Here is a 21191-nt window from a genome sequence, read left to right as displayed (position 1 = left end):
CGAGATATTTCACCTCCGTTCCAAATGGAATGACCTCCTAGTGAAGGGAACCTCAGGAACCAACTGTGAACAACGTTCATCGTAGACCTTGCCATGTATACATGAAAATAATAAATAAAATGATTGTGTTAAAGATAATTCAATATTTTTAAATAACTCACTACAGAAATAACTGTACATTGAGATATGCTATTTTGAAATTCATTATATAATCTGAAACTTTCATAATCTTACATAATGAGAACATGTGGTGAAGCATTTGGCATGTTGATTTTCTATTTATACCCCTATTCAAAATAAAAATGTTGAAGGCCGTCGATTTTTGGAATTTCTTCCTGGCATTTCTTTAATGGTTTATACATCCTGAGTTTATCTTCGATGACTCGATATTACGGCTGCGTAAAGCGTATCTATGTTGACCTCTGAAGAAGCTGGCCACTCGTGCCAGCGAAACGTCAGGAACAAATTCCAAAAATCGTCGGCCTCCAAACCCGAGAAATACTGACACTGAAAATCTTGGCCGAAAAATGTTAAAGTCAATTGATTACGTATGTAATTACAATTATTTAAATGACTAAGTTAACATTTTTCATCACGAATGATCTAACGTCTACCATTATAGAACTTATTTTTTTTGTACATTCATTTTTAGATGGAGCTCTAGAAACCACAAACAAACTGACGATTCATGCTACAACTTTTCATAACTTCTCTTATTTGTTCAATGGCAATGAGCTCTAATATTGTATTACTCATTATTACACTCTTCACTATTTTCCGGGGAAAATATGTGAATATTATGTATAATACTTTCAACTAGTAGTGGAAAATAATATAAGGTTCAGAAGATGAATTAGTGAATTTGTTTACCTCCAGGATTTGCAAAAAACTCTCGATGAAATGTCTCTGAAAATGTTTCTTTTTCATTTTACAGTTCAATACTTCCAAAAAGGTATCAAAATACATAGATTCTGTTTCCGATGATGAATTGAGTGACTACAGCGATACAGAACTAGAACATGACGATGTCGATGAGATCTTTACCAACAAAATGAAGGCTCAAAGTGCGTTGAAGGATGACACCAATCAAACTGGCGCTGTTAAGACTTTGATAAGTTTACAGTCACTGGCGAATGCTATTGAAACAATGGAAGAATATTTGAACAATCCTGTGAGAATCATGTTGAATGATACGAGAATGGAAGAAGAAATGAGGATGTTAAAAAATACATATACATATGTGAAGGTAATTTCAAGACTATTTTCAGTTAATGCTCATTCATCTGATTCGAAATCATCATTGCCTCAGTTAGGCATTACCTTCATTCTCGTTTGCATAACTTTCGACTCATACTTCGAGATAAAGAAACTATTCAAGTACCGAAATAATTATATGTGGTAGTTTTCAATTTCAATAATACACTAGCGAACCGCTCAAAGCTACTCTAACTCAACCAACAAGCACCTCTCCATAATGCACGCAAACATACAAAAATAAAAGCAATTAACAGTGATGGTACCACGAAATGAGAACCGTAAATAAAATATTAATTTGTGATTACCTTCTAAAGATAGTTGATAAATAATTTAATTCAATTGATCTGTTGTCTAAAAAGCAACAGTTGACATTACTGACTATAATAGATATACCTAATTTTTATATTTGTATTTGAATTTCCTGATATTGAATCTCTTCAATTGCTCAGGCAATGAATTATAGAGTTTTACAGCACCAAAGAGAAATGATCTCTGAAACTGTGCAGTGCGATGTTGTGGCATAGTTAATTTGTTTTTATGTCTAATGTTTCTTGAGTGGATATTTTCACGCAGAATTAGTGTTTGTATTGAAAAAGGAGAATGGGAAAGGGTGATCAATTTATGGACAAAACAACCCAAATGATGAATCATACGGTTTTTCATATTGAGCCAGCGGGAGTTTTTAAAGGCTTCAGAAATTGAATCATACTTACGAAGTCCATAAATTAGGCGGCAACAAGAATTTTGCACTTTTTGTATTCTTTTTTTATCTGAATCATATAAGTATGGCCGATATATGAAGTCACAGTAGTTGAAATGGCTTAGCACCAAACTATCACAGAGCATTCTTCTTAGAGGTTGGCTCAAAATAAAACGATTACAGTATAACAGTTTCAATGACATATAAGCTTTTTTCATTAAATTTTGAACATGACTAGTGAATCTAAGATCAGTGTCAAGCATGACCCCTAAGTTTTCAACTGTATTGACAGGAGTCAAGATAGTATGACCTAGTTTTAAAGGAAAATTGTTTTCTGCAAATTTACGATTCTTCTGCGATCCAAAGTGCATCAACATTGTTTTATTAGGATTAACTTTCAAATCATGTTCACTTGATAGCCCATTGATCAAATCAAGATCAGTGTTGAAGAGATTTTGTGCCTCAGCACACTCATCGATTTTAAAGTGTATGTATAATTGTATGTCATCAGCATACGCCTGTATTTTACATTTCTTGATGAACGAGATAATGTCAGTGGTATAAATGATGAACAATAAAAGTCCCTAAATGGAACCCTGTGGTACTCCTGATAGAATATCAAGAGGTAAGGAGTGATGACCATCAACAACAACTTTTTGAGATCGACCAAGTAAATAATACCAGATGAGAAATAAGGCAGCACTATCAAAACCATAATATTTGAGTTTCATGCAAATCAGCTCATGATTGATGGTATCGAATGCTTTCGAAAAATCTAGTAATACCAGAGTGCTAATCATTCCCCTATCAAATCCCTTAACAATGTCTTGTGTAACAGTAGCAAGAGCTGTAGCCGTGCTAAAACCCTGCCTAAAACCGCATTGCGATGGTGATAACAGATTATTGGTATTGAAATATTCATTAATTTGTGAATAAATAACTCTTTCAAAAATTTTACTCATGGTTGGAAGTATGCTGATAATTCTATACACAATATAGTATATGGAAGAGGTAACATTTCACTCACATTGAACTCTATCATCCTTGATGGCGGACTTCAGAATGTTAACAAAAACCCAGAACATATTTTTTCAACAGATACGCTTATTGGATTCAATCCCAATCATGAAAATCTTGTTTCTCCTGGGGCAACTACTTCCATATTAACATTGAATTACCTACTTTCGAAACAACTGATTTAATATGAGTTCTCAGAAACCCAGAACAAAGTCTAGTCTACCAGTTCCACAGTTCTTCGCGACGTTCTATGACTTGCCTTGATAACATTCTTGGGTTTATTCATGAGTTCAAAATTGTTGATTCTATATTTAGAGTGACAAAGGCTAACTAATGCAATTATTGTGCTTACAACACTATTCTTTGATTTATTTCGAAACGATAGACTACTCAATCGTGATAATGGATTGATGAATATGTTGAAAATAAATATCTTTAAATGAAATCTCGAAACATTAATCTCTTCCATCGTTCCTACACAGTAGAATCTGGTAAATGTATGTAGGTGATCGATTGACTTCAACGTGATTCTGCCATAATGGATGAACCAGAAGCACCTGCAAGATCATTCTATGTGGAAGAACTTGTATGAATGTCTATGAAATATGATTCAATCTCCTTCGCGGTATCAGCCAGGAGAGTATTTGTTTTCTGACAGACATACTAGATCTCACTGTAAAGGAACTTCGGGAGGCATGAACGTGTCGAGATTTCGAGATTTCGAAATATTAATTTTCTTTGTCGATACAGTCATCAGACTCATTTTGATTTCTGGTTGATAAATGAATGTTTTTTTCAGTAAATAATGAAAAAAACTGATTCAAATGAACAGTAATTTATATACAATGAGCGGCACCAAAAATCTCCACCAAGATTCTCATGCAGAGAGTTCGTGTAGACAAGAAGGTTCTATACGGGGAATTTTTAAGGTACAGAAAAATTATTGTGAAACTTAATGGAGCACGATCTGAATTGCATAACATCAATCTAGGAGTACCACAAGGATCTATACTGGGTCCATTGAATTTCCTTATGTTCATCAATGATTTACCAGAGTATATGAATGCCGATTGCTTAGTATTATATGCCGATGATGTATCTGTTGCATTTCACAGTGAAAATGATTGTAAATTTGATGAGAAAGTTAACGAACTTCATAACAAATTCAGTAACTGGTGTGTCTCTAATCGATTAACACTTCAGTTCTTTTGCAATATTACCCTCCCTGACAAAACACAATTTCAATCATCGCTTCTAGAAAAGTATCAAACTAGGAACACTGCAAATTCTGTCAGATTCTCTCCCGTTGACGAATATACTGTACAGAAGTTTTTAAATAAAATCAGAAGCAACGCTATAGGTTCGGACAGCATCTCACTTCGAATGATTCGTTTGGTGGAAACACATCTCTTGGAATACATCACCTTTTTTCTGAATTCATGTATCATTTCCTCGTGTTTTCCTTCCCCTTGGAAACATACACTTGTGATTCCTTTGGCTAAGTGTAACTCTCCGACACATTACTCTGATCTTAGGCCATTAGTATTTTACCCTCCCTATCTAAAACGCTTGAGCTGATTCTCAAAGATCAGATGATTAAATTCATCACTTCTTACAATATCATAACTAGCGTTCAGTCTGGGTTTTGTTCTCAACATCCGTTCTCCATAACGGATGATATTTTCGAAGCAACCGATAAAAATTATGTTACATGTCTAGTTTTATTGGACCGCAGTCTTTTATGTAATAAACTTAGTCACTTTGGTTTGGATAAATGTGCCGTAGATCTTATTGAAAGCTTTCTGGAACACCGAACTCAGTGTATCAGTCTTGATCACTTAAAATCTGCCGTTCTGAACACCAAATTTGGAGTTCCACAAGGTTCCATTCTATTTAACATCTATATCTCAGATTTCTACAAATGTATTAAATTTTGCAATATCCATCACTACGCTGATGACACTCAAATTTACTTATCTTTTCCGGAAGGCAACCTGGAAGCACAAGAACTGATAAATAGAGATCTCAATTCACTGTATAACGTCTCGTGCGCACATAACTTGAAATTGAATGCTAAAAAATCATCACATATGTTATTTGGACCCAAATCTAAAAGGAGCCTTATTTCCAACCTCATCAAGATCCACGTAAATGATGTTGCCTTGCCTTTCACTTCTGAATGCAAAAACTTGGGTTTGTGGATTGACTCCGATTTGAGATTTTCTAAACATATCAGTCATCTTTGTAAATCATCTTATAACATTCTCAGACAAATTTTTCCCAATAGAGACATTCTTTCTACACAACTCAAACTTAAGCTTTGCGAAACTTTAATTTTCTCTAAATTATCTTATTGCGATTGCATATATGGACCTGCACTTACTCAATACGACTCTCTTCGCCTCCAAAGAATTCAAAACTCTTGTTTGAGATTTTCCTTCGGTATACGTAAATTTGATCACATCAGTAGTAGGTTTGATGACTCCGGATGGTTAAGACTTGAAAAACTACGCACTCTACACATCCTCACAAATACACATAGATTACTATTAACAAATAAACCTGATTATTTATATAATAGACTTGTTAGTTTTTCCCAGACTAACAACTATTATACTCGAAATGGATCTGTCTTGGTCATTCCCAAACACAACTCGGCACTTTTTACTCGAAGTTTTTCCTATATTTCCGCTAAGCTGTATAATAAGTTGCCCAGTGATTAGTCATACTTTACACGATAATGACATTTAAAAAACGTTTGAAACTTCTGCTTAAATCCTGGTAATTGGTGCTCTGTATGTCGATTTTTGCAAAACCCTTATTATTATTCATTTTAATCAAGCTTTTATTATTGTGTTTATTGTTGTATTGGTTGATTTATCTTCTATTCTATACTTATTATTATAGTTTTTATTGTATATTTTTGTAAGGTTGATTTGAAAAACAGCTTATGCTGATAATCCGCCTGTTCATCTAATTTATTTTTGATGAATAAAGTCGATTTATTATTATCATTATTTTTATTACTCAATCACAACAAAAACATTCTCATGAATTTTTCTAAGAATTCTCTTAATTTTCCCATTGAGTTTTGTTGATAAAAATACCCCGGTATTTCATTGAGATATCTTTTGGAATTTCATAGTTTCTTTCGAATCCTAACGATATCCCACTGAGTATGTGAGCCAAATGATAAGTAGACATTCAGCATCTTGTTGAAAGTATGCTCATTGTATCCAAACCATTCATGAAGTTTCCTACAGTTTTCAATTCTTTCCCCCCCGCTGATTCCTCGCAGCTTTTTTAATATCGGAGCATCTTATGATCTGCTCATTTTAGGTGGTTCTTGAAATATTCTTGTTGAATTTTTGCTCAAGCGGGTGGAAATCCACGACGTGAAAATGTTTTCCAACTCTTCACAAATCCTACCGACTTCTTAAATTAAAAACCCAAACGAGACATTGTCTATCTATTCGAAAAGTATATACTTTATAAAACTAGAAACGATTGTCCCTAATAAGAGCTACAAATTGAATGGTGTTTGAATGAATATTGAACTAAATGTTGAACACCACGTAGTGATATGTTTTTTTCATCGACTTCTTTTGGGTATTTTTTACCTTCCACAATCTGAAAAATATAAAAAATATAATGAAGAACTTTATACAAGTGTAGAAAGGGCAAACTTTTTAGTTTACCCCGATAAGTTACTGCGTAAAATCAAAGTATTTTTCACAAAGAAAAATGTTCTATTCATCAGTAACTTGCCGTATTTAACAATTTTGCCTGCCAAAAAAAATGGTAAGAAATAATACAATACTTATCTTTAAGTTTCGGATGCCAAAATCTGTCTCCGTCTTCAGAAGTGGACATAAAAATTCAAAGATATTTGCAGTTGTTCCTTTTGATTATTTATTTCTCAACTTCTTCGACAGATGTCAAAGGAGTTTTGGAATATGAAATTATGTCAGTGTTGTTGATTGACAACTGAAACATTCGATGTAATACAAGGTACTCTTCGATATCAGTCTCTTGCCATTTCGCTACTATCCAAATTTTCCTTCAAGATGGGTAGCCAGCCAAGTACGGTCTATTTCTAAGGATCTGTTCGAAATACAATTATCTTCAGATATGAGAATATACGCTGGTTCTTTTAGCTTACGTCGAATTAAATGAAACAAGATAAGAATGATTACCAATGAGCCTTACTCTGAGAGTCGTAAGCCTAAAGAATCAGCGTATAATCTCATATCTGAAGAGAATTGTATTTCGAACAGCTCCTTAGAAATAGACCGAACTTGGCTACCCATGTTGAAGGAAAATTTGGATAGTTCATAGTCATCTTCATTTTTATCAGGTTAGAAATTTTTTCCCTTACCCTTCCAACTGAGATTCGTCAGGAGGACGAATGGTTCATAACGTGAGGTATTTTGGTGGCGACATAAAGGTCAATAACCTCTATGCCGTTCTGGCCTTGTGTATCCCTTCCTGACTGGGGTATTTGATGAACAAACTGTTCATTTTAACAGACGTCGTGGGGCCTTCACTCAACCGAGCGACGGGGCCTTCTGAATCGAGTGGGGTCGTCTATAGTGTAATCTACAGCTTCCCTAACTAATGGGTTATCATGAGTTTCCGCTGACTCGAAAACTCTCTGATTCCTCGACTGAATGGACTGCCGTATAGTTAACAGCTTCAAATCTCTGCGGATGGCTTCATTCCGCACGAACCATGGAGCATTCAGCGGCATCCTGAGAAGTTTATTTTGCAACCTTTCCAAAATGGAGAGGTTTGACGGGGCGGTTTGTCCCCAAGCACCTGAAGCATACATGATGACAGGCTTGAACATCGTGTTGTATAGTAAAATCTTATTTTCAACTGCACTTTCCTCTTGATATAATTATTGTGATTGGCCCAGGTGAGTCGACGGTCTACCCAAAGACCTAGGTACTTGACTCGCGTTTGCCATTCGATCTCCCTGCCTGTAATCGTGACCCTTGTGTCTGAAGAAACTTTACGTCTCCCCAAGTCTATCGCCTGAGTTTTTTCTGAATTCACTCGAATCTTCCAGTCAAGGTACCCGCGTTCGAGGTAGTCCAATGCGCGTTGCATGTAGACGACCCCCAACGCCCGACCCATGAAAGAAGCGAGGAGAGCTGTATCATCGGCGTAAAGGGAAACCTTCACGTGATCGAACCTTGGAAGGTCGCTCACGTAAAGGCTGTATAGTAGTGGAGACAGCACAGCTCCCTGAGGCACTCCAGCTTCGATTTTCCTGACGGGAGACAGGATTCCTTCAACCCGGACCTGAAATGTTCTGCCTTTTAGAAAGGACCTAACCCACCGGACTAGACCCCGAGGCAGATCGAAATCAAGCATTTTGTGTAGCAGGCCTTCGTGCCAGACTCGGTCGAAGGCTTTCGAAATATCCAGGAGGACAAGATGGACTGTCTTCCTGTTGTTCAGCTCTGAGATGGAATTTTCGACCAGTCTCAGGGCCTGCAGCTCGGTGGAGTGTGTTCTCCTGAAGCCGAATTGTTCGTCAGGCAGAACATTTCGGTCTTCAACTTCTTCTGTTAGCCTTTGCAGCACAACACGTTTAGCCAACTTAGCCGTTGAGCAAAGCATACTAATCGGACGATGATTCTGGGGAAACAGCAGGTTCTGGCCCTGTTTTGGAATCATGACAACTACTGCATGCTTCCATCTTCGAGGGAAGTATCTGAGAGTGATTGAGCTGTTGATAATGTTCAGCAGGTATATGATGAAGTTCTCCGGGAGCTGCTTCAACAACATGTTGTTGATTGAATCAATTTCCGGAGCCTTCTTGGGTTTGGAGGCCCTAGTGTACCCCTTCAGTGCTTCCTCTGAAGCTGTACGAATCACGTCGTCATCATTTTCCCTAAGGATGCGCCAAACCCAGTGTTCCAGCCGGATATCACGGTCAATATCATCATCCGGATCAACGTTAAGTCGAAACTGACTCTCCATTGTCGCAGGGCATGGAGACGTTCCTGAGCAGTGTGATATCAAGCACGTCAGGCCTTAAATCCCCACGGTAGAACGTGGGCTCATCTGGACCCATCACTCGATATTCATGCCTATCAGCATGCGCATGGAGCGCTCGGCCGTTCGCATTGGTGAGTCTGCTCCACAGATTGTGCTTGACGTTGAAGTCACCAGCAGCAATTGTGGGGGTATTTGTCGACATCAGCAGTTCATCCAGTGATTCTGGGAGTAGACGATTCCGCGGAGAGTTGTAAACTGAGATTAGTCTATGACGACCTTTTCTCAGTTAGAGCTCAACGCCCACGGCTTCCGTGCCATGTAACTGATCCGAGTCAATGCCGAATTGTACGTGAGCAAGATTACGTTTGACTAAAATGCAAACTCCTCCTCCAGCACGTCCAACGCGTTCTCTGTGGTAAAAACGGTAGTTTGGAATACCAAAAGGTTCATTGTGCAGGTGGGTTTCCTGCAACAGTGCAATATCGATGTTTTGTTGTATTAGAAAATTCTTAAAATCTAATTTCTTGTTTGAAATACTGTTGGTATTCCAAAATACAACCTTAAGAGAACTAGGCAATGTTGGTTGTCTAGCCATTAACAGGTTCCAATTAGCACGTTGGTGTTCATCGTAAACATCTTTTCGAGTACGGGGAACTGAATGAAGAGTTTCTTCATCTGGTCTAGAGCGGAACAGATGTCACTAACCTTCGACGGGCGGGGACTACTGGGCGACTCGGTCGGCCTGGCGGAGGTGTTACCGTTCTTGGTCGCTTCTCAGGACAACCGCAGTAGTTTGCAGTATGCACACTCTTGCAATTATTGCATTTGGGCGGATCTGCTCGTGGCTTCTTGCACTCACTTGAAAGGTGTCTGCCGGCGCATTTGACGCAAATGGGAATAGCTAGGCAGTTCCGTTGGCTATGCCCGAACCGCTGACATCGGTGACATTGCCTTACCAGTGTTTTTTGGTGTTGGGACTCAACCTTAACTTTAACGTTAAGGAGATCCCGGATGTCATAAATATGCTTCTGATTTTGGTTCACTTGAACCAAAACCAGGGGGAGCGGTCGATTTCCTCGCATCCTGGTGACGGATGATGGTTGGAAACCTTTTTCAACCAAGGCGTCCTCGATGTCAGCGGTCTCTAGATGTTCCGGGACTCCTCTGAAGACGGCTCTGATTTGCCTGTCTTCAGGTAAGGTATACGTGTGGTGGGGAATTTTTTCCCTCACTAAAAGTTTGGACATATTCCTGTAGTCCTCGGCCGAAGAAGGCTGAACCTTGATGCCGTCAGTCATGTTTACTGCCTTGGTAAAGTTCACCTTATGGAAGGCAGCCAGCTTTGTGAGTTGAACCCACTTGTCCTTCTGGCGAACGACAATTGGGGGAACGCGTGTTTTTCTGGTGCTTTGGGGCACCTCAGGACGCGGAAGGAGAGGAAAGCTAGTTTCCTGATCGTTGGGGTTTTCAACCTGATTAAGATTTTGGGATGGCTGTTTTGGGCCACCCTGTATAGCCGAAATCGATTTTTCAGACCTATTGTCGTCAACCAACATTTCATGGCCACCTTCGACGGAAGACTCTGTTGTTGAGAGTTCTGACTCTGAAGTATTGATCTTGGCTTCGTCCCGGAGCTTTGACATCTTTTTAGCCACTTTTTTGGGCTTGTTGCCGGTATTTTTGTTTACTGCTGCGACTGGTTTGGATGGAAGAGGAGGAAACTCTTCTGGAAGGCGACGCTTTTTGTTGACCGGTTCTTGAGGCTTGGTTGTACTGTCGTCGTTGTTGGTCTCAGGCTGAGCAGAGAGGGTGGTGCCGACGGGAGTATCTCTGGAGGATACATTTCGTGACGGACGCTCGAGAAGCTCCTTGGCCCCTGGTAGAAGGCCAGAGGGCTCCCGAACTGCTACCACGGAGCTGTCCCTTAGCAGTTCTGATGGACTCAGGCCCAGGCGATCAAGCAATAAATCCATGAAGGTAATTACTTCACTCCTGTCCCTGGCCATCAGGCTGTCAAGCATATCCTCCATACTGCTGTCGAAAAACTCACACCCTTCGATATCCCAAGGGTAGGCGATGAACAGTTCCACAAAGTGATAGTTTGAACGCACTCACCAGAAGTCTGAAGGGTCCAGACTTCTGGTGACAACCAACGCACTCACTAATAGGAGATATGTAACTACTGGTGAATGGCTGATCATCCACCAGAAATAGTCGTATTTGTAGAAAAAACTTCGAAATTATCGTAGCGAAAAATATTCTGTATGTCAGTTTGACAGCTAACGTCAGAATGTTATTTGGATAGTGGCGAAACGGCAACAGGCTGATATATTAGAAAGCACCTTGTATTACATCGAATGTTTCAGTTGTCAATCAACAACAATGACATAATTTTATATTTCAAAACTCCTTTGACATCTGTCGAAGTTGAGAAATAAATAATCGAAAGGAATAACGGCAAATATTTTTGAATTTTTTTGTACATCTCTGAAGACGGAGGCAGATACTGGCCTCCGAAACGTAAAAATAAGTATTATATTATTTCTTAGCAATTTTTTGATGGACAAAATTGTCAAATACAAATTACTGATAAATAGAACATTTTTCTTTGTGAAAAATACTTTGATTTTACGCATAACTTATCGGGGTTAACTAAAAAGTTTGCCCTTTCTACACTTGTATGAAGTTCTCCATTATAATTTTTATATTTTTCAGATTACGGAAGGTGAAAAATACCCAAAAAAGGTATATGAAAAACTGATTTTGTTCTACAAAAAATGCTTCGTTGAATATTCTTCATTGTATTATTAAAGTATATGGGTTGACAATCACTGCTGTAACATATTTCCACATTTTTATATAATTTACAATTGATCGAGTCAAATTTTTTTTTTTAGGAACACTTGGATCAGTTGCGAAATGGAATAAATTTCAATAATTACATTTTGAAAAAATCACCAACTAAAATGACTTCCAATGAGCGTTGGGCTCTATATTCACATTTTCTCATACAATATCTGAACCATTTGATGGAAGAACAGAAAAAAGTGTACCAACTATACCAAGAAAAATACAAAATATATGCTGAACAGAGAGATATGGAAGATCTGAAGATAATGAAGGAAAGTTTGGTGATAGGTTTGACAACGACAAGCGCAGCTAGGTTGCGACCTGTGTTGGAAGCATTGAAAAGTCCCATCGTTATCGTGGAAGAGGCTGCAGAAGTTTTAGAAGCCCATATTATGAGTGCTCTCACGAAACATTGTACACAATTGATTTTGATTGGCGATCATCAACAACTGAGACCAACGACAGCTGATTATACTATAGAAACCCAGTATCAAATGGGAGTAAGCCTTTTTGAGCGTATGATTCACAATAATATAGAATGCCATACACTGAATATTCAACATAGAATGAGGCCTGAAATCTGTAATCTGATAAGACCCTCTATATATTCTGAATTAGAAGACCACTCGTCTGTACTAGGAAGACCAAAAATATTAGGAGTTGATAAAGTTCTCTACTTCATAAACCATACAAAGGAGGAGCAATCGTGTGGAGATACTACCAAAAAAAATTTACACGAGGTTACATTTTTGATAAATCTAGCTAGATATCTCATTCTCAATGGGTACAGCCCTCAAAATATCACAATTTTAGCAACCTATCTGGGCCAAATGTTTGAGATGCAAAGAGAAAGGAAAAAACATAGTCTCATACTCAGAGATGTGAGGATATCTGTTTTGGATAACTATCAGGGAGAAGAATCTGACATAATTTTGCTTTCTTTAGTTCGAAATAATGAAGAAAATATAAATGGATTTTTAAAAATCACCAACAGAGTGTGTGTTGCTCTTTCGAGAGCAAGAAATGGTCTATATATCATGGGTAACATAGATCAACTTTGTAATGATAAATATTCTGTAAGTATGCAAATTTCAGATCAGAGGTTATTATTCAGACTTTGCTTAGCTGGAAGCATTATGAATTAACGAATTTTATCTTAGCCTCTAATAGTCCTAACATTGGTCATATGCTCTGAAAAAGAAATTATTAAAACATTTATAGTTGGTGAAATTGGAGATGAATGAAAATCATTCGAGACCATTTATTGTGATATTTCCACCATATAGCTAGTTCACAAAACCGTAAAACACGTTTCATTACTGAATAAATTTTCATGGTATGCATTTGTTGCTGTATTATATCTGGGTGCCAGGACATTCAGGGATCACAGGTAATTATAAAGCGGATCATCAACTTCATATATAGATCCCAAACCAGCTCTGTATCGTATCATTGATACGAAACCAGATTAGGACATGGATCAATAAGAAGCACACAGAGTAATAGATAAAATTACCTGGCAACAAACACAGTAGAACCTTCATTAGAGAACCGTCCGAGAAAAAAAACAGAGAACTACTTCAATATAGTAGAATAATTACAGGGTTACTAACCGTTCATTGTCCGCTAAGAGGACACCTGAATAAAATGGGGCTCTACAATGGAGAACACAGCTGCAGATTATGCAACGAAGGGATAGAAACAGCTCTACACATCGTATGCGAATGTGAGGCACTGAATCACAGGAGGCAGGCAATATATGGACGTACAAAATTACGCCCTAATTGACTCCATATCTGTACCAACAAGGACAGCTGCAGAAGTTGCGGCATGTCGGGTTGAATGGCTTTTGAAAATATTAATGTCTATGCCACTTTTCTCTAAAATACTTTTAATCCACCTACTTACGGTTTGTGATGAAGCATTGTGATAAGGTCTCTTATGTGTTAGAAAAAGCATTTCATTTTCTTCACTGGTTCTGAATGGTTTGGTTATTTGTAAATAATGCAATAGGGTGGATGCAACACAAAGTTCAGATTTCTCGTTTGAAAAATGGAAAAATTATGAGAGGTTGTTCCCTATTTGGTGCACTAGTTTTCAAGACACTGGATATCAGAAGTTTTCATAAAAATGTATGTCTGATATTTTGATTTTTGTTAGAGTCTGAACTCTTGCAGCTGAAGTTAATGCCATAAGCATACTGAGCTTTCTGGAAACGTTTAATAGGGTTAGTTTTGGAAAAGGATATAATTTCTCAAGATATAACAGAACTTCACTGGGATCCCAAGTATACGAGTACTTGGGAAAAACTGGCTTAATTTTAAAGATTGCTTTCAAAAATCTTTGTATAATTTTTGCATCTGTTTCCAAAAAAAAAACAAAAGTAGGGATAGGGCTGAGCGATGAGTATTCAACGTTATTGAGTTTACTCTGTAAAAATTCCAAAACGTTCTTAACAGATGGTTTGAATTTATCAATTTCTAAAGAATTCGTAAATTGCCACCACTTTGAAAATGATGAATTGTATTGTTTTTGAATGTTCTCACTAAGTGAGGATATCATTGAGGAGATACTCGATTCAGGAATATCTTCCAATGCGAACGACCTCCGTATAATTTCCCTGCAGCCAGGGTAAGGTTTTTGTGCATAGGATGTGCTTTCCTGAAAGGAGACACAAGAGGTGACTTTTCAGGACCAAAATATGGAATATCTGAAACCAGCAAGTTTTGGAAAAGCAGGTACCATGGTTGTGAAGGCCAGAATGGAACCACCATGATTACTTCAGCTTTTCCGAAACTATTTTGCTCAAACCACGTGTTATGAGAGCAAATGGGGGAACATAGCCGCAGGCGTTCGGCCATGAGATTGTAAAAGCATCTACTGCTAATGATTCAGGGTATTTGTGCCATGATATGAATGTTTACATTTTTTATTAATATATGAACAGGGGACGAGACTAATGGAATGGGTGTCATGAGAAGATGGGAGAATAAACGCAATAAGCCCAAGAGGCTGCAGTGTTTTCTGGAGACTTGGACTAAATGGACAAGTCGGACAGCTCTCAAGGTACAAAAAAAAGTCGTATTTTATAGAAAGTATCTTCGGACTCATTTGTATGTAGCATCCATAATCGAAAAAAAAAAAAACCGTAGGGGAAAATTATTGGAATATACCTCGAAAATGTTGAAATATTTTTCTTGCAATCGTGTGGTGATCAGTCTCTGGAATGAGGTAGTGATAATGTAAAAGAGAAAAATAATGTCAAATTTTTCAAATTCCAAGTCAACTTTGTTACTTTTAGAGTGGCCCTTATATTTCACATTTCCACATTTTCAATGATGAAAAACAAAATACTTTCAACAGTGAATTGAAAAGATGGTATTGTGCCCCGTTCTTGATGAGAAAACAACGAAGTCTAAATCGCCATAGACCAGATTTCTTTCTATCTATTTGAAGGAAAATTGTTATTGCTACATTTCATGCGTAAAATTCATACTTTAGAAATATCTGTGAGTTTATTGTATACAATACTAATTAGCTTCGGCTCCGCGTGGGTGCAATGATGACACTGAATATACATACCCCCCCATGCCCTGAGAGTTGAAATCTTCCCCACACGGTTAATGTGTGCAGAACATCCCATCTCGTCCATCCACTCCCGCTCCTCCGGAGCGGTCTGCAATTTACTGATGGGCACTTCAGCAAGATTGACATCTGACCTTCTTTGAAAGAAAGTCAGCCTCTAGGTGCTTTTACTTTCTGATCTGTTAAAATGTTTTATCATGACTTTCCTAACTGAATTATTGCACGGAGTCCCCAAAAACTAACCGGAGACGAGTGTCTTTTTAGTCGCGAGCATGTGTTGGTTATCAGTGTATCTGAAAATGAGATTGATTTGAAGTCTGGTTAAGAAATATACTTACCGGAGCCGCCTGACAGCAAATCTTGGGGGTGGTCTTTGGTTCTGCTTTGTTGGCGTTCTGTGTTTCTTCCTCTTTCGGAATCTGGGGTGATCCCTATTTAGTGCGTTATGTAAGTCGCTTAGCGCTGGTTTGTCGTGCGCTCGAATTCTGTCGAACGTGTCCTCTGCGTGTTTCCTCATGTATGCGTCCACGTAGTCTATGATTAGGTCTAGATCCCGGAATATGTACCTATTCTATACATGTCTTGGAGCGTTTACGGCGGCCCTTACGCACGCGTTCATAAACGACTGGATCTGTAAGTCGCTGCGCACTAGCTCCAGGCAGTGCAGGCATACAGGATTATCGGTGGTATTACGGTCTTTATCATCAGCAGCTTCACTTTCAGTCCCATGTTGCTTCTTCAACCTATTATTGGTAATAGGTTTTGTCGGGCAGATCTCGCCATTCCTATTCTCTGCCGTACGTGAGACCTGAACGTTAATCCTTTGTCTAGGTTGACCCCTAGCTTCGTGGGTCCACGAAATCTGTTGTCCGTTGAAGATGACATTTTCTTCCGGGTGTACCCTCCTCTAGGTGAACAGTATTGCTTGACTCTTGTCAGTGTTTATACTGATCTTCCACACGTTGGCCCATTCCTCTAATCTATCTGCCTGTTGCTGCAAGTATCTAGTGACGTGCGCTTGCCTTGTTGATCTCGCCAGCAGGGCTGTATCGTCCGCGTAGAGCGCCAACTTGTTGAAGTTGTTCTCTAGTTTGGGCACGTCTGCTGTGTATACTAAGAAGAGGTCAGGCGAAGGGACTGCACCTTGTGGTGCAGGTTCTTCAAATCCTCATCCTGGATTACTATAAATCGACCACTTCGAGGCTCATCTTTGCGACTTAAATCTCCGGAGCGAAATTCAGCAAACCAACATCGAGTAATGCATTCATTACCACTATTATTGCCAAATGTCTATTTAATTTTTTGGGCAGCGCTCTGGTTTAATTCGAACTCGTAGAAAAAAGTAGCTGAAAATCGCTTAACGACATTATATAGTGATTACTATACTGTTTGTAAAAGCCAAATGGAATAAATTCATTATTTCGGCTATGGTACATTTTTTAACAAAATCACGAACCACGTCAAATTTAAATTATAATTTATAGTCTATTTCAAAAGAGTGTAGAGTAATAAAATCTCATTAAGTATTCAAAAGCGCTACAGGGTGATCCGTCAATAAATTCTGTCACTTCCCTAGTCCGCATTGCAAAATTATGTCGTTTCATAAAGAGTAGGTAGGTATCACCCTGTTTTAAGGGATTTGTCCATTGTTATCGACGGATAAATACTGAGCCAGAGGCGCGCTAGTGGGATAATTGCCAAAAGAATATGCATTCATAAAAATTATATTGAAGGAAATAAAAATTTAATACAGCAGAACAGTGTTATTAAAAAAATATAAAATGTAACAATAAAATATATACGAACCGAAATCGGGAAATACTCACAAACACACACGAACGAACTTTACGTATTGAAACACTTGTGGGGACTTTAAATCAATTTATTCACAAAAACGACAAGAACTTTACTGGATACGTTATTACAATTTGACACTTGAACAATACTAAAACTGTGAACTTCCCTTAACGTTTAACAACACTCTATTTATACCCTAATTGAATGTTCTAGAGATTACTAGGTACAATTTTCGAGAACCTTCCGAGAAAATAATTATTCAGACTACCCTTAATTCTAAACCCTAACCTAAGCAAAAGTGTCACTGTCACTGATACACTGGTCTCTGTCCAGATTGCTTATCCCGCTACAGTATATTTACAATTCAATTAAATTATTCTACATCAGTATAGTCTTCATCCGAAGAACTGTCATCATCCCCTGGTGTTATAATTATAGGGTCAACCACCTGATCGACCAAGTTGTCCAGTTCCCACATTTTATCTTCCTCTTTTAAAACATGCTGGATTGCTTTTTGCCAGTTTTCTGATGTGATTTCCATAATGGCTTGATCAAACAATACCTTGACATCTTTCATTTTAAATGTGGTATTGTGCCTTGCAACATATCCTTTAACTTGTGCCCATATAAGTTCTATAGGATTTAATTCGCAATGATATGGCGGTAGGCGCAGCACAGTTACTTTATACTTTTCTGCTACATCTTCTACGGCATATTTCATGAAGCGAGATTTATGTTGTTTTACTATGGCTAGTAGTTCCTTCTTTACTGAATTCGTCTCAAACTGAATACCTTTATTTGACAGCCAGTTAATAATTTCTTGCTTTCTCCAAGCTGAAGTTGGTACCTTCTCTAAGCGCCTTGAATGGTAGCTTGCATTATCCATAACCACGACCGAATCAGCTGAAAGAAATTTTAACATTTCCCCGAAGTAGTCTTCGAAGACATCCGAATTCATGTCCTCATGATAATCTCCCGTCCGGCACGACTCAAAGCTTAACAAACCTTCTTTTAAAAATCCGTCTTCGCTTCCAATGTGAGCAATTATAAGCCTCTTCCCTTTTCCCGAAGGCACTTTAATACCCGTCGAAAGGCCTTCTATGAAAGCTTGGCGAGAACTTGTTATATTTTTATCTTGCCACATTTTTTTGACTATATAACCTTCGTTTATCCACGTCTCATCAAGATAAAAAATTTTCTTTTGCTCTCTGCGGTACTGCTTTATAGTTGTCAAATATTTTCGTCTCCAGCAAACAATTTCATCACTTTCCAGTAATAGTGCCTTTCGATTGTGCTTTTCCCAGGCAAAATTCATACTTTTTAAAGTTTTCCATAAAAGTTTTCTGGATATCAAAGGAATATCGTTATCTTGGCTTATCTCGATAAATATTTTTTCAAGAGTGGGTATTTCCTTTTTAAAATAAAACGAATGAACTTTTCTTCGAATGTCACATTTGGTGTCTTCATCTAAGATTTTTATTGGTCTTCCTGATTTTCTCTTGCATGGACTTACCTGGCCTGATATCTTTCTTTCTCGCAATAATTTAAAAATCGTGGACTGTCCAATTCCAGTCATTCGGGCACATCGCTCAACACTTTCTTGCACAGACAAACTAGGGTGATCGTGTTTTATGCAATCATATACATTTAAAATTATAACTTTTTCGCAAACAGATAGCGGAGAATTTTTTACACTTCTTTTCTTTGGAGTAAATGTCCCCATTTTATAACTTTTTCACTATTTCTATATCACAATATCACTGTACGTTTAATTGGTGTAGTAACAATTACTATTATAACTCGAATGTTTAAGACACCATTACAATATATTTAAACCCTTTTTCTTAATTACCTGGGTTTAATAGGTATTGCATGATTGGTGGGCAGGGTCAAAAAGGGATTATTATAATGACATGGCACCTCGGAACTAAGTGTTAACCCTTTTTTGAGAAATCATGCTCAAGTATATGAACCCAAATTGCATATTAAATAAGTTTACAAGAACCACTAAAATTAATCTTAATCTTTTTTTAAGAAATTTTACTTACCTAAATACATGTAGGTACTTAGTTTTAGACCAAATTACTTCCCAAAAATGGCCTTTTATTATTATCTATGTCTGTAATTTTTAATTTACTTTAATTATTAAGTTTAATAATCCTAAGATTTGCCTACGCCCATGGACGACAACGAAATTCAGGCAAATTTTATGACATTTCATGATTTATTACTCTACACTCTTTTGAAATAGACTATAACATATTTCAACGGAAAAATGATATCCCTACCTTCAACCCCAGTCAAATGTCAGGTACAACCCTCAATTTTTTAAGTAGGAAATATAGGCTTGTGATATATCGTTTGAAAGGTCTCTTCATTCTCCATACAGAAATGTTATCGTTTTCAAGTTCATTGCAACCACTTAAATAAAATAAATTGAAATCATGTGGTCACCGAAATTCGATAAAATACACTCACTAATTATTGCAGTATACTCAAAACTTTTTTCATGTTGAGGTATTTATAATAAGAAAGTAAGCAAAAACTATAGTAATGGTTTTTTAGATCCTTTAAAAAACTGTCAATAATGTCCATGGCAACGTTTGTTTAAAACGCCTTGTCAGCTTGTTTTGTATGTTACAACATTAGTTGTCAGTATTTTAATTCAAGTTGAAAGTTCGTTAACTTCAAGTCTGACAAATGATTGGATTAATGAAGGACATGTTGGATAACAATATCATCCTATTAGAAGACGTTATGTTTTCTGATGAGTGTACTCGCCATACCCTCAAAAGGTACTGTTTGGGCAGGGATTGTGGAAAATCATATCACTGGTCCCTTTTTCATTGGGGGCAACTTGAATGGCGATAATTATTTGGCACTACTTCAGAATGATGTCATTCCAAGTTTACCAAATTTATATCCTGATCCAGGAAACCCCCAAATTCCAGTGAATACGATATGGTTTCAGCAGGATGCAGCACCATCACATTATCAAGTTAATGTCCGGCAATACTTCGATACAACATTTCCCAATCGGTGAATAGGGAAGCGAGGATCGATTGAATGGCCAGCGCGATAACCTGATCTTTCATCATTAGATTTTTTTTCATGAGGATATGCAAACCTTCAGATTTGAATGACTTAAAAACGACTAACGCTTGCGATTAAGTCGGTCATGCCTGAAATGTTAAATAATGTTAGAAGACAGTTTTATTTGAGATTAGGATGTTGCCAAGACGTTCGCGGTGAACATTTCGAACATTTACTTCGTTAACATCCATAGTTCGTTTTCGTATTCTACATTTAATTACGTTTTGCATTACATTTTATTACATTTTAGTTTTTGACAGTATTTCATCGAATTTCGGTAACCACATCTCAATTGTTGCAATGAACTTGGAAGCGATAACATTTTTACATACAGAATAGAGACCTTTCAAACGATATAGCACAAACTTATACTTCCCATTTGTACCTCTAATTCGAAGGGGGTTGAAGGAGTTTTTACGTTGAAAAATGTCAAATTAGAATTTACATTGGATGTGTTTCTGGATTTTTGAAAAAATGTACAGTAACCGAAATATTGAATGTATTACATTTGGATATGGAGCTACAAAAACACAAGACATGGAAACGGATCAGATTATTGAAACAATCTAATACCTTTAAAGTACTATAATTTTGAAAATTACTTTTCTGGCGGAATCTGAATATTCGAAACAATACATCTCATTGTCTAATTGAAAATAACTGTTTTTTGTTATGTCACATTTCTACTGTGGACCCTGTTTCCGGAAACTTTTATACGAAACATTTTCAGAAAACTTCACCCATTCATCTCAAACTTCTAATAGAAGCTCCATGTAACACACACAGATGTCTGAAAAAATACGAGCTGAATTTATCGAAATTATAAAATTCATGTTTTGGTTTTTTAAAAATCCATTCATCCAATCAAATCATGTAATGCACA

The 21191-nt window shown here is 37.4% G+C and overlaps 1 protein-coding gene across 10 annotated transcripts in view; it reads left to right on the top strand.

Annotated features, from left to right (window-relative positions):
* LOC111507144 (NFX1-type zinc finger-containing protein 1) overlaps positions 1–21191 on the top strand; it is a 90156-nt gene that overhangs the window by 48854 nt on the left and 20111 nt on the right. For 9 of the 10 annotated variants that reach the window (XM_074178909.1, XM_074178911.1, XM_074178916.1 and 6 more), the window contains 2 exons: positions 935–1246; positions 11881–12909. In XM_074178909.1, the coding sequence (XP_074035010.1) occupies positions 935–1246; positions 11881–12909 (1341 nt within the window). The remainder of the gene's footprint in view (positions 1–934; positions 1247–11880; positions 12910–21191) is intronic. The other variant, XM_074178917.1, reaches the window with a different exon arrangement.

This window comes from Leptinotarsa decemlineata, unplaced genomic scaffold (genome assembly GCF_025532065.1).
Source record: "Leptinotarsa decemlineata unplaced genomic scaffold, Ldec_3_MD MMD2_tig00004307_RagTag_RagTag, whole genome shotgun sequence".
NCBI lineage: Eukaryota > Metazoa > Arthropoda > Insecta > Coleoptera > Chrysomelidae > Leptinotarsa > Leptinotarsa decemlineata.
Note: the sequence above shows the minus strand (reverse complement) of the source record. Positions and strands in the feature narration are given on the sequence as shown.